At 40.3% G+C, this 13,442-nt stretch overlaps 1 protein-coding gene across 1 annotated transcript in view; it reads right to left on the bottom strand.

Annotated features, from left to right (window-relative positions):
- The window catches only part of RTN4RL1 (reticulon 4 receptor like 1), a 183,267-nt gene extending 170,446 nt beyond the window's left edge, over positions 1–12,821 (bottom strand). The window contains exon 1 of the mRNA XM_088453856.1: positions 12,264–12,821. Coding sequence (XP_088309982.1) covers positions 12,264–12,294 — 31 coding nt within the window. The 5' untranslated portion in view covers positions 12,295–12,821. The remainder of the gene's footprint in view (positions 1–12,263) is intronic.
- Positions 12,822–13,442: the final 621 nt, after the last annotated feature.

The following is a 13,442-nucleotide window of genomic DNA, read 5'->3' on the forward strand; positions in this document are numbered from 1 at the left end:
TCCTACAACCACTGAGATTACCCTGCCTCAGGCAGATTGTAACTGCCTTACACTATTCTTCTAACTTTTGTAAAATGATCAGCCATGTTTTGGGAAATGAAACTGCAGTAGAAACATGGAATAAAAGTTGCCTTAAACTAGGATGAAAACTCTGTTTTAAAAGGGCAATCATTTAAAAGTCAAAAACAACCTGGTTTTGCTTTTTAAATTATTGGCCCTTTAAACATCGGACAGACTCCCCAGAAACTCGCCGATGCCTGTGTCGCAGAGGCTGTTACATTGACCCATTAGTCTTTATCTTTCCTGGTTTTAGTTATTCACAAAACTTGCATTATTTGCATGTGCCAGGAATTGAAAGCTAAATTTAATTTTAGAAAAGCGGCTTTAAAATTGAATTACAAACCCACTCAATGAAATAGGGGAGGGGTGGTGGGTCAGTCTCGCCAGTCAGGTAGAGAAGGTGGGAAAGTTCTTTTAAGGTAACAGAACTGAATGACAGTTTATTAGTATTATTTAGTTTAAAGTTGTTCTTCTATGAGACTTAACGCTATGTTGAACCTCTCAAATCTCTAAGGCCCTCTGTAAACATCTGCTTTATTTAATTTAGCTTTTTATCTGGATCAACAAGAAACAAAATCGGCACTTGGAGATTCTAAATCTTTGAACACGATGGAGGTAAATGGCTGTGTGAATTGAACCGTCAGGTACAGCAGTATCTTGGCAACCAGTAGTAGACCCACTTAGGGACATATTTATAAAAGGCCGAAGAGCTCTACTGCTCGAAAAAAGCATTTTGTCTTCAACGGTAGAGCTTGTTTTCTCCAAGCCCAAGAATTGGCTTAGTTTCGGCAAAAACCTTGTTAGCACCTGCGAAAACCCTGCTGCCAAAAAGTTTTTTTTTTTACTAAGTGGAAGTGAAAGGCCAAATTTAAGCTTTTATTTCCAAATGTTCACACACGTACATGACTATGCAAAGTGGTCTGGCAAAGCGTTAAAATAATTCTCACTTCTCCAGGCCAGTATCACTAGCCACAATGTATCACTCAGCTTTTTTTGGTAAATGCTGGTGGTAATTATTATTATCTTTGAAATAAGCCCAATAAAATAATCATACTCTGAGATTTTTAAATTATTCTAATTATTTTCTATTCAAAGCTGAGCTCTAGAACATACATCAGTCATTCTGCAGCCAGTTTCCTGCTGTATTCCCAGTTTTCTGTCACACACGTGTTATGCTTGTGGGATGCATGTAGTGTGGGTGTCCAGGCAAACAACAAGGATTTGGTCGAACAACAAGATCACTTTTATTAATGAGAACTGAAACAGCTCCAAAACAGCTTTAGCCTGTGTTCTCCCCATCTTTTGTACTCTGCCGAAATTCCTGACTCAGACTGAGCCCATCGTTTCAATTTGTGACTCTTTAGTTTCACATCAAAAACAAGATTTCTACATTCAAGCAGAACACTACAAGCCTGAGACTGACCCAGAACCCCCAGCTATATCTGAACACAGCACTGCGATTCGCTGCCCCTGCTGAGGGGAGCCCGGCTGTTTCAGTAAGGTAACGGTTTCCCTTGGAAACCTAACAGAGGGGGGGGGACAGTTCTCTACATTGCAGTCTACAACTCCAGACACTATCTCATTCAGATCACCAATTAGCATTGTACTGACTACTAGAGTTACGACTCCCCTCCCCTATTGGTGAATGCATACAGTATGAGGTCAGACATTTATAAACGATTTATGCAGGGACTACAAATTACATAGTGCCTTAGAGATATACATGTATTTAGGAATTCACATCAGTCCGTGACCTACCATCAATGGTGTAACTAGAGCAGGGTAGGTGGGGCACGTGCCCTGGACACCAGATTTTGAGATAGTCATTTTTCTGGTTAAAAAAATTCCACCTCTCATTTATGATAATCGCATATATGTGTAGGTATGTGTAATGGTAGGAGCCAGGGGATGGGGTGCTGCAGAGAAGTGTAATAGCACCAGCTGGAAGGGAGAGCTTGGTGCATAGTTGCCTTTCCTCCTGGAAGGGCCGAAAGGCTCCCAAAAACTAGGTGCTGCAGTGAGACCAGTTCTCCGGGTGATGTCCACTTCCCCAAGTAAAGTGGGCAGGCAAGGGCAGCCAATGGTGAGAATGGTGCTGAACAGTGTCATTGTAGCCACGCTTAATGTCGACATTGTATAGCAGGGTCGCGACCACAATGACAGGATCATGCCAGTAAACCTCCTGCACCGCTTACCTACGTCACGCCTTGTCCCCTCCCCCCCTCTGTGCCGATCTGGCAGCCCTCTATGGATGGGGCAGCCAGAATGTCGGCAGGAATGACTTGGACGAAGTTAGTCATTTCAGGTACATAGGGTTGTATTGGGTATCAGCAAAAGGAGGATGTGTCAGCGAAAGGAGGTGAAGCACAAATTAGGGACTAAATTCTGGGAACATGGAAAGATTTTTAGAAGTGCTGTGCTTAAGAGAAATGTATTTTCTTTTGACATCACGGTTAGGTTGCACCCGCTATTTGCACTATTTAGTCCTGTCTCCGAATCTGTGAAACCACTATTCCGGAACAGTGTGCGTACGTTTTGCCTTGCTTTTTTGCGTTTTCCCAACTTGTGTTTCCAGTTTGTGTTCAATATAACAATTCAGCCAGCATTTTAAAGAACATTATCCAAGGGGTCCCATTAATTATTTATTTGCCCTGGGCGTCATCAACCCAAGTGACTCCTCTGCATAACAGTATGTCAATAGAGTGTGTGAGGAAACCGGAGCACACAGAGGAAGCCCATGCAGGCATCTGGAGGACATACCAGCTCCATACAGATAGTGCCAGAGTCTATCGTTTCAAATCCAACCCTTGCATTATTTGTGCTTGTATTTTCTCTCTCTTCATGTTTGCGTTGCTGTAACCTTCTTGTGTATGACGACAAGGACTCAGTGCTAAGGTAATAGCCTGCATTCTCATTTATTATCTATTAGTATGAATATGTACCCCAAGCCTCAGGGGTCTCACTGATTTCTAAGAAACTGATAGGCTGCAATCATGGTTCAATCTATAAAATGACAGCTTCCTCTGCATGCAAGATTCAGCTGCTAAATGTTTATTATTAATGTGCTGTTTAGTTTTATATACTCCCTCAGGATAGAGTAACTTCCATATATACAGTAAAACACACACATTGTCATATTTATTTGGGGTGGGTGATTTAAGTTCCATTACACAAAGCACACAAAACAAACTGTAAGAGAATAGTGTACATAATATGTTCTGTGCTGCATGTGAGTGAACCTGGAAGAACTCAAAAAACAAACAATGATGAATTGAGATGTTCCGTTCATTTCAAGGTTACTATAAAAAAAAGGGATGAGTCCCTGAAATATATATTTTTAAAATCAATAGTATGTAGCTGAATAACCAAACTGAAAGCCAGGCAACCATATCCAAAGCATCAGCTGCAGGAAACTGACTACATTCCTCATAGGGGTCATTCCTGGCCTGTAGTGTTGGCAGCTGTGACAGTAATGCCTGCTCCCATCCAGGACTTGATAAGCAGCAGTTCCTGATATCCCATTGATGCTGGTAAATAGGACAATTTGGGGCAATGGTGCAATCAGCATTAGTAACAATGTCATTGAATTGTACTCACAGAAAATCAGCTTGAACCGGTAATAGATTGACTGTCTAAGCCTATTCATGGCATTAAGGCGCTAAGTGCTCTTACTAGTCTAAAACCAGAACTCCTCTTGACAATGTCTAGACTACAAAGCGTGTAAGACCTCTGGTGTGCGAGCACCTTGTTTTCCTAATTGGAAAGGACAGTTTAATTCAAGATATCATCAGATGAGCAGCAATTTAGACAAGATAAAATGATCTTGCATTAGACCGCAAACACTATAAACAATCCTTTGCATGTTTATTACTAAACCACTTACTCTTATTTCTTTCCAGTATCTAATTTTCTAAATCTTTATTTTCCCCAAGTGTTTAAATCCAGCCACCTCATTTGGAAAGGTCCTGCTCTGTCTGTTTCATTTAGCACACCTAATGTTTTTCTGTCAAAATCAGTTCATTATTGTTATATTGCATTCTGTTTATTCTCTAGACTCTCTCCTGTTCTCTTTATTGCGCCCTCAATTTCGTGTTCCTGTCATGTACAGCGACCCTGGCCTGGACTCATCCAGGGGGCACCGGGAACCTGCAGCACGTCTAATAAAGACATTATCCACCATATGTGCTAAGATACACAAGCAAAAGAAGACACCAAGTGGAATTTATGCAACTAAACTGTACATTTTCTAGTTATTTGCTCTGTGCTCATTCTTTAGTGTTTTCCTTCCATTATATTTAGCTTTTTTATTTTTCGATATTTAGGGGTCCATTCATTGTTAATTATTGGGGACCGGACAGCCCTCAATAATTAAGTATCCACCTATATACAAAACCACCGGAGCAATTCAACATTGCTCTGGTGCGGAGACAGCTGATCTGAAAATCAGCTGTCTCCACGATCCCCTTCACTGCTACTTCTACAGAAGTGAAATTTAGCACTGCTGAGTCTGACTCGCAGTGTTAGTGCTCCTGCATGAACTGGACTTCATGCAGGCGGAAGGAGCCGGGCAGAGGCGGAGGGATCTGAAAGAATCCATCTTCTTAACCCGGGACTCCTTCCCATAGAGAAAGGGGTGGGGTGGGGAGCAAATGTCAGATGGTGCAGGAGCGAATTCCAGATGGTGAATGCTCCTGCTGTCTTTTCAGAACTTGATGAATTTAGTTCCCCATACTAGTGTATGGGGACAGCGTAACAGAACGGGGCTGATAGGTAAGCAGGAGGTATCAGTGTTATCTCCTGTGTTACCTTTATAATGAATGGTCCTGATACTTATTTTATACAAAAGTAGGTGAAAATCTTATGTAGAAGGTGAGATATTAAATGATGACGAATAGACCCCTTATACTGTATACTTATTGCTCTCTTGTTGTTGTCTATACAATACCTTATCTTTCTTATATATCTGTATCTCCTCCCTTACCATGTGGGCGTGGTGTACACCAATGAACAATAAAAATTAATGGATTTTCAAGAATATATATAAAAAAAAGTGTCCTGTACCACTCCGATACGAGAGTTTTCATGATAAACTATATCGCTACAACATGAGGAAGTTGGTAGACAAAGTAATGGCATAAACAAGTTAAATATTTTTGAACAGGAAAACACCTAGAAAGACCTAGAACTCTAGGAAAGCCATGAATGCTAGTGACACTGAATTATACCTACAAATGTTACATGTAAGGTGCAACATACACTATAACTGTATAACTGTAAAGGCATATCTTTCATTGCCACCAATTTCCCATTCTGGTTCGAATATGGCAGCATTTTAAAGGTAGTTGAAATAGTTGAATAAATAACAGGCAGGACTATGAATTAGACAGGTGATACATGATTTATTGAAGTGGCTGAACATTTTATAAATGTGCAGGAACACAGGTCAATTTGCTGGCAGAATTCTGGTTTTAATAAATATTCCCTAATGTCTTTTAAGTAGGTAGCTTTTCAATATAATGCTACATTGCTTCAGTTATGTATTTAGCCCTTTACGGCATAGCCCTCACAATACTCACAGTCACATTTCTCTCTGTATTTTTCACTGTTCTGGACATATTTACTAACACGTAGAAGAACTCCTTTGTATATAGATATCCATAATAAAAATATCAACCTATGCAGAGTAGTCTTAAAGTTGCACGGTTTTCATTATCAAGTCTATATAACCCAACAAGGGGATTTAAGAGATAAACAGTCCTCCATCATGATTTTGCATTTTCCCATCTATTTTTGTCCAAATCTTCACCCCCACAATTTACTATTTAGTTTATATACAGAGTAATGAACCTCATTATGTAAATAAGAAAGATATTATAAGTCACAAAAGAGATCCATGATCAAATTGGAGCACGAGGCTACAGGTTGAGCGCTTTGACACTAAAACCCAAGATGACTTCTGATAGCCATTATAATTTACAGCAAATGGTGCGTTATTCCTTATAATACACACATTTTCCAGATGAGAACTGCAGTGATGACATCAGAACTCAGCTATGATAAAGATGACATCATAGTTTGCAGTTCATACAGATACAGTCTCAGTTACATAACACACATTGTCATCACAGTTTTATTAGGTCATTTCCTATTCTCTGTACACTGTTAATATAGTATTTATGCCTTTTAAATTTTTTATACAGAATTTTTTCTCAATCCTTTATACGCATTTCTCTTTAACGTTGTCTTGCTTCTTCTCAACACATTTTTTGTAGCTAGACTTCTGCTCTGACAATATAGGAACTCCTCGCCACTCCTCAACCATAATCCTCTCTAGCCTCATCAGCCCTCCCTTCCGCCCACACCATTTACTGGGAACCATTAAACCCAGAGGAGAGACAGTGTGGCGAGAGAGAGTGCAGCCTAGCCCTGATCTAACTGTCACTAAATTATTCAGAGCTTGCATTAACTTATAAATGAGTGTGTTTGACTGATTTTGTGGTTGATGTACAGATAAATTCTAATGAAAGACAGCTACAAGATTTTAAATAATTAATTATACTGCCACTTAACAAAGCTCAGCTGGCACTCGCTGCTTAACAACACACAAACTTTAAGAGTCACAATTTGCCCAGCGGCTTCAAGTTGTTTTTTTGCCTATCGGTGAGTCTGCATGAAGTTTTGAAACTACTCCACCCAATATAATTTGTTAACATTTCATTAACATATGTTACATGAAGATACTCAAATTATACATCTTGCTTTTCAGTGGCATTTATAAACAGAGATTTATGTATTAATTTGTTTATTAATAGATATTTACTGTATATGTGCACACATACGGGTACATTTACTGTACCAAACTGAGAGTTTTTAGAAGTGGAGATGTTGCCCATAGCAACCAATCAGATTCTAGCTATTGCTAGTTAAATGATAAGTAGAATCTGATTGGTTGCTATGGGGAACATCTCCACTTCTAAAAACTCTCACTTTAGTAAATATACCCCATAGTGCTTTAAAGAGACTTTTTGCATCACTCTCTGCGCCAGTGGACCTCACAATCTATATTGCCCACCATATGGACACACACATACAGTATGTACTAGGGTCAAGATGATAAAACCTGAAATGCCATATGCAAGTGATTCAGCTAAGGAATAACCATAATATTATTAATACACTCTTCTAAGTCCTATGTCCTTTCCTAGGAAAAACTGGCATTTGCCTAAGAAAATTAGAGGATATAGTACGTATGCTTTGCATGTAGCCACTGAAGTCAGGTCATGTTCCAGTGATGATAGATTTGCAAACTGAAATCTATAGTAAAGTGTTAACCTGTTTATCCTGCCTTGTTCCTAGCAACACTCAACACTACATTTAATTACTAAATGCACATGGGATTTTAAAATAAATAAATAATAATGTGCATGTAAGCTGGATTATGCAATTAGGCAATTTAGTCGTTAACAGCAAACATTTACCCATTTCTGAGTTTTCTAACATGAAAATATGGTTAGAGGGAGCATGAAGCTCAGATTATTTTACTGGTACAGATATGCTAAATGTCACATTTTATTATACATACTATTACACATACTATTTTGGAGTGCATAGTGTTACAGAATCTATTCATCATCCCACATCACTATGAAATATTGTGATAAATATAGAGACACTGAACAATGATCACAAAAGGGGAGCTCTATCAGGCCCGGGAGAGAGAGTAGAGAAGTTGCCCAAAGCAACGAATCAGCTTCATAGACTGTGCTAGATAAATGACAGTTAGAAGCTGATTGGTTGCTTTGGACAACTTCCGCACTTTATCTCACGTCAAGGCTTGAAACACCTCACCCAGTACATTTTAGGTAAAACTATATGCCTTCTAATAAAAGTACCTTTATACAATTTCACTATCTATATAATTGATATGCCAGTTTTGGGTATACTAATATGGAGTACAAAAGAAGGTGCTTGCTTATTATAACTGGTGTGAATCTCTGCGCATATATTGACATACATATATATATTGATATATATTGACAAATAATAAAAAAGACACATATATATTATATAATACTATGTATATATATATATATATATATATATATACATACATATATACTTGTATATGGGGAAATAAGAATTTCACTTACAGAATCAGTAAAAAAAACACAGGTATGATCTGCACATATATATATATATATATATATATATATATATATATATATACTGTTCTTTTTCCCCTAGTTGGGTCTGCATTTATTTATCCCACCTTAGGAACCTGTATATATGATTCTTAATTAAGGAAACTGTTAAAGTACCACAATACACAAAGTCACTCTGTATTTAAAAAATATATATATAATAATTTGTGAATACTACACTTGTTGTGTTTATTGTTAGATGCTTAAAAGTCATAATAAGTCAACAAAAAAGGGACAATGCTTTAATGTATTGCTAATCAAGTTAATAGGCTACTTCCTCTCTCACTTAACAAGATAGAAAGTATTGGGGGGGGTCTTGAAATAAAATTTGGTGCAATGTATACGTGCCTAGGTGGATAGTTTACAAAGCTGTAGCTGATATATTGTATAAAGATATGGCAGTATATGCTTAACATTTGGTTAGACTAAAAGACTTTAGAAGATCAATGTCGCCATTAATGGAAGCCTCCAAGACTTCATTTTCTGCGCTTTATGACCTTGAACACTCTTCAAGGACAAGCAGGAAGAAAGCATCCACCTGGGGATGGAGATTCCTGTTGATTAGTACAATAGGTCTGAAATCTTCGTGTAAAGGTATGGCATAGGCTCAGTGTACTGTACAGCCAGAGGCGTTAGACAACATGGGTGATTATTCTGGAAATGCATAATAGCACATTTAATAATAGTTTAATAACAATGTGAAGCACATGATGGATTTAATAGTTTGTGTGTGTCACCTTGACACCAAAGCACCTCAGCAGAGGGGAATGACCTGCTGGGCATAAAGCAGCAGCTATACAGTATAAATGAGAATTTCTAGGGAGAAGTCCATATGAAGGTAGTAGCATGTTGTTGCCAGGATGACAGTTAAGGTGCCCTTACACGGTGCGATATAGCAGCTGATCTGACGGATTGGTACGATATCGCTGCTGTATCATACCGTGTATGGGCATGATATCGGAAAGAGCTCCCGTGGGGTCGTAGATTGCACCCCCAGATCTTACTGCAGGTTCATTTGATCTGGGGATGCGATGTACTATCCCATGTCCCATGCAGCGCTATGTGGGTGGGGGAGGGAGGTGCCGGCATATCGGGCGGTCGGCCACCCGATCGCACCGTGTGTAGGGATCGCCCAATATATCGGCCTTCGGATTCCCCGTCGCATCGCAAAGTGCATATCGCACCGTGTATGGGCAGCTTTACGGGTATATTTACTAAAGTGTGTGTTTTTAGAAGTGGAGAGATGCTGCCCATAGCAACCAATCAGATTTTAGCTATTATCTTCTAGAAGTTGCTACATAACTAAGTATAACCTGATTGGTTATTATTAGCAACATCTCCACTTCTAAAAACCAACACTTTAGTAAATATACCCCTTAGAGTACAACCTAAAGGGTTTTGTGTCCTTACAAAAGAGCTACGTATAATGGACATAAAAGTGTAAAGTTTGTTAACACAATCACTACCTGAAGGTACACTCATTATGTCATTGCAAAGTGCTGCTAGCTCTTGTGGATGTATAGGGTTAACACTGTGTGATTTTTTTATTTTTTTTTGCACAAACCAGGTCTGACTTTGTTGTCCCCAGGAGATGGTTTGGAAAAATCGCTTCAGACACTTGCTTCATACCCACTTCCCAGACCTTTCCTTCAAAGAAGCAGCATTTCCCCCACACCTTTAATAACCTGCTGATGTGATCCATGCTAATCTGTGATGTCCCTGCTCCCTTAGGGATCTTACCATCTGTTTTCTCCTATTTTACCATTCTTTGCAAGGATAAAGCGTTCATCCAAATCCTAGTCATGCCGACCAGTTGTTGTTACCAGTAACTACCCCAACACCACAACAACAAACCCAGTACCAGCTACTATGCCTCCCGGAATTATGTGAGAGGTATACAGTAGGTAGAATTTCCTGGACACTGATATTACTGAGATGTTAAATGAAAGTGCTATAACCCTAAAATCTGGCTTTATTATGTATGATCCTGCTATACTAATTTATACATGCATGCCACACAGAAACAGATCAATAACAAGCCTGGGACCAAACACATTTATTGTGTCTGTGTGGACAAGAGGGAATTCCAAGGGAGGAGTGTGCTAGGGGATCTACACAAAGTATATTTTCACCTAAGAGATGCAGCAAAAACAACACAGGGTTTCTGTTACACTTTGCACTGGGTGTTAGTTCTGGCACCCTATAAGCCCTTCAATGGAAACACTGTAGTTATTAATAACTAAAAATATTTAAGTTTTCGTTTACAGTAACAAATGTGAACAAGTAACAGTACATATAATAGTACAGGTAACCTAAATCCATAACCACAGAGCACAATAACACACATGTAATATACAATACACCAGAAATTACATATTCCAGTCACCCATCCCATGCTATAAGCATGTACATTAGGTGATGGGAGACAACTGGGACAGGGGAACAGCACAGGCCAGTTGGGCAAACAAAGACCTGCCTCAGACAATTGATCCCTGGAGGCACAACAAAAGTGGCACCCAGTATAGGAGCAGAAGGGCAGACAGGAGGCAGGTATGGAGAGCCACATAATCTGGCCATAGACAGGAATACATTTGTACAGGTGAGATGTACAAGTGGGATGTACAGGTGAGATGTACAAATGGTATGTACAGATGAGATGTACAAATTAGACGTACCGATGAGAAGTACATATGAGACGTACAAGTGGGATGTACAGATGAGATGTACAAGTGGAATGTACAGGTGAGATGTACAAATGGTATCAGAGCCAGATTTACAGATACATATATGAACCCGAGGGTTAATGTGGGCATTATACAAAGGTGCAGCAGTATACAGTATAGTGCTGGGAATTTGGTGTATTCTGATCAGGGATGTGCGGAAAAGGTAAACAGGGGAGGCACTTTTTACTCCAGAGTTTTGACTATAAAAATGAATAGAATAATACAAAGAAGATATTTATCATATTTTCTTTACATTTTTCTTATAATTTTTATAGTAAAAACTGTGGAATATAAGTATGACAGGAAATGCTCTGCCTCACCTGACCGCACATCACTGGTACAGATGCTATGACAAAGTGGGATGTACAGGTGAGAGGTACAAATTGTATGTACAGGTGAGATGCAAAAATGATATGTACAGGTGAGATGTACAAGTAAGATGTACAAGTGAGATGTACAGGTGACATGTACAAGTGGGATAAACAGGTGAGATATACAAGTGGAATGTGCAGGTGAGATGTGTAGGTGACATATACAGGTGAGATGCTCTGACAACTATTGTCCTTGATTATGTTTTTGTTACTCAAAATCACATTAACTGGCATTAATCACAGAATAATAAATGTGGAATATGCGAATGTATCTGCTAAATCAAATGTCTGCTGTATAATCATAATTGTAACATATATGGGATATAAAAATATTCTGCATGATTCTATCTATCTATCTATCTATCTATCTATCTATCTATCTATCTATCTATCTATCTATCTATCTATGCTACCCATGTCTACGCAGAAAGTCCAGGCACATTGAGCCAGTAGCCCCTAATAATGACACCCCGTGCTGCTGTGTATTAGCGATGAGAAGTCATCTAGAGCCCAGAATATGAGTGATCGGAATGATCAGTCACAGCAGGAAGGTGTTACTGATCCCTGCCCAGCCTCTTACCTAGCAGACGCGAAGCACAGACACCTCTGGCAGGGAATGGGTTAATGACAATAGTTACCAACGACCAGATAAAGTGCACCTCAGGCCATACAGTAAGTGCGGAGACTCCAAGACCATGTGGGGGCATCAGACCATATTTGATTGCAATGAAAAACTACCATTGGAACGTCTGCATTCCGGGTCGGCTACACAGTAACCATAGGACATACTGTATAGATGATGTGTGCAATAGGTGAGAATGGCAGCAGCAGCACTTAGACATGTTGGTGAAGTGACCTAGACATGTAATGTACAGTACTGGTGCCCGTATCCCACCCAGAGGTCCTACCTGTGCGCTGCATGGTGACACCTGTGCGCATCCCAGGGACGCTCCGGCCACTCCTGAGAGACAGCAGCTTAATCCGAGAGACGGACCCCTTCCCCTCCCAAGTGTTCCTCTGCACTTAGAGTCCCGCAATCCGAGGAGCCGAGCACAGTCCTGGGAAGTAAGTCTCTTCTTCTTGCCGGTGTTTCTGTATGTCCTCTGTGTCTTCTTCTCTGCGTTATTTGGGATAAGGGGCAGGAAAGTCTCTCTGCTTCCAGGAGCAGCACCCGGGGATACAGGCAGCACTCTATCCCCTCTCCCTCTGTCTCCCAAATCTCTCTCTCCTCTGGGTATTTAGGGGGGGAAGACGCCCCCTTTTTTGGCTGAGAACTGTTCACACCTCTCCACCCCCTTAGTGTTGGGGGAAAAGAGTCTAAGGAGAGTCATTGAGCCTTTTGTCACCAGAAGCTGTGCCAGAGCTGAGAGACTGTCAGAGACAGTCAGATATGACAAGAGACAGACCCACAGTTGCTCCCTTCCTGCTCTTCAGCTTCTATCTGTATGTTTCTCTTTGCTCCAGCCTTTCTCACTCCTCTGTTTCTCTCCCTCCCTCTCTCCTCCCTCCCTTCTTCCTATTCCTCCCTCTTTACCTTTATCACTCTTATTTCTTCATACCTATCTATTTCTGCCCTCTCTCTTGCTGTACCACTATTTCACTCCAGCTCTCTCTTTCCCTTCTGTCTGTCCTTCTCTCTCTTTCTCTCTCTCCCTCCTGTCTTCCTCTCTTCTCTCTCATAAAACGCCTCCCATATAAAATTTATGAAAGCGCTTTTTGCTTGCAGAGTTCAAAAATACCATCTTATTCCCAGAGCAGGCTGCTCTCAGCTGCCATGTGATGTTGCTGTTGCCTCTTAAGGTGTTTCTCTCTCTCTCTCCTCTCTCTCTCTCTCTCTTCTTTTTCTCTCTTCCCCTGCCGCTTTGTTACCGAGTTTCAGTCAAGCAAATCTGTGTCTGCTCCTATAGGAGAAGGGAAAATGCCAAACTGAATGCAGGTACCTGCCCTTCCCATGCCATGACAGCCTGTGCCAGGCACCCATGTGTCTCCCTGCGTGATGCCCCAGGCTGTATTCTCACATGCACATACACAGCAGCAGCACTAACTTCTCAAGCCCTGATCTGAGAGATCAAACCAGCCAGCAGTCT

Source organism: Taudactylus pleione, unplaced genomic scaffold (genome assembly GCF_031769625.1).
Source record: "Taudactylus pleione unplaced genomic scaffold, aTauple2 ptg000040l, whole genome shotgun sequence".
Lineage (NCBI taxonomy): Eukaryota > Metazoa > Chordata > Amphibia > Anura > Myobatrachidae > Taudactylus > Taudactylus pleione.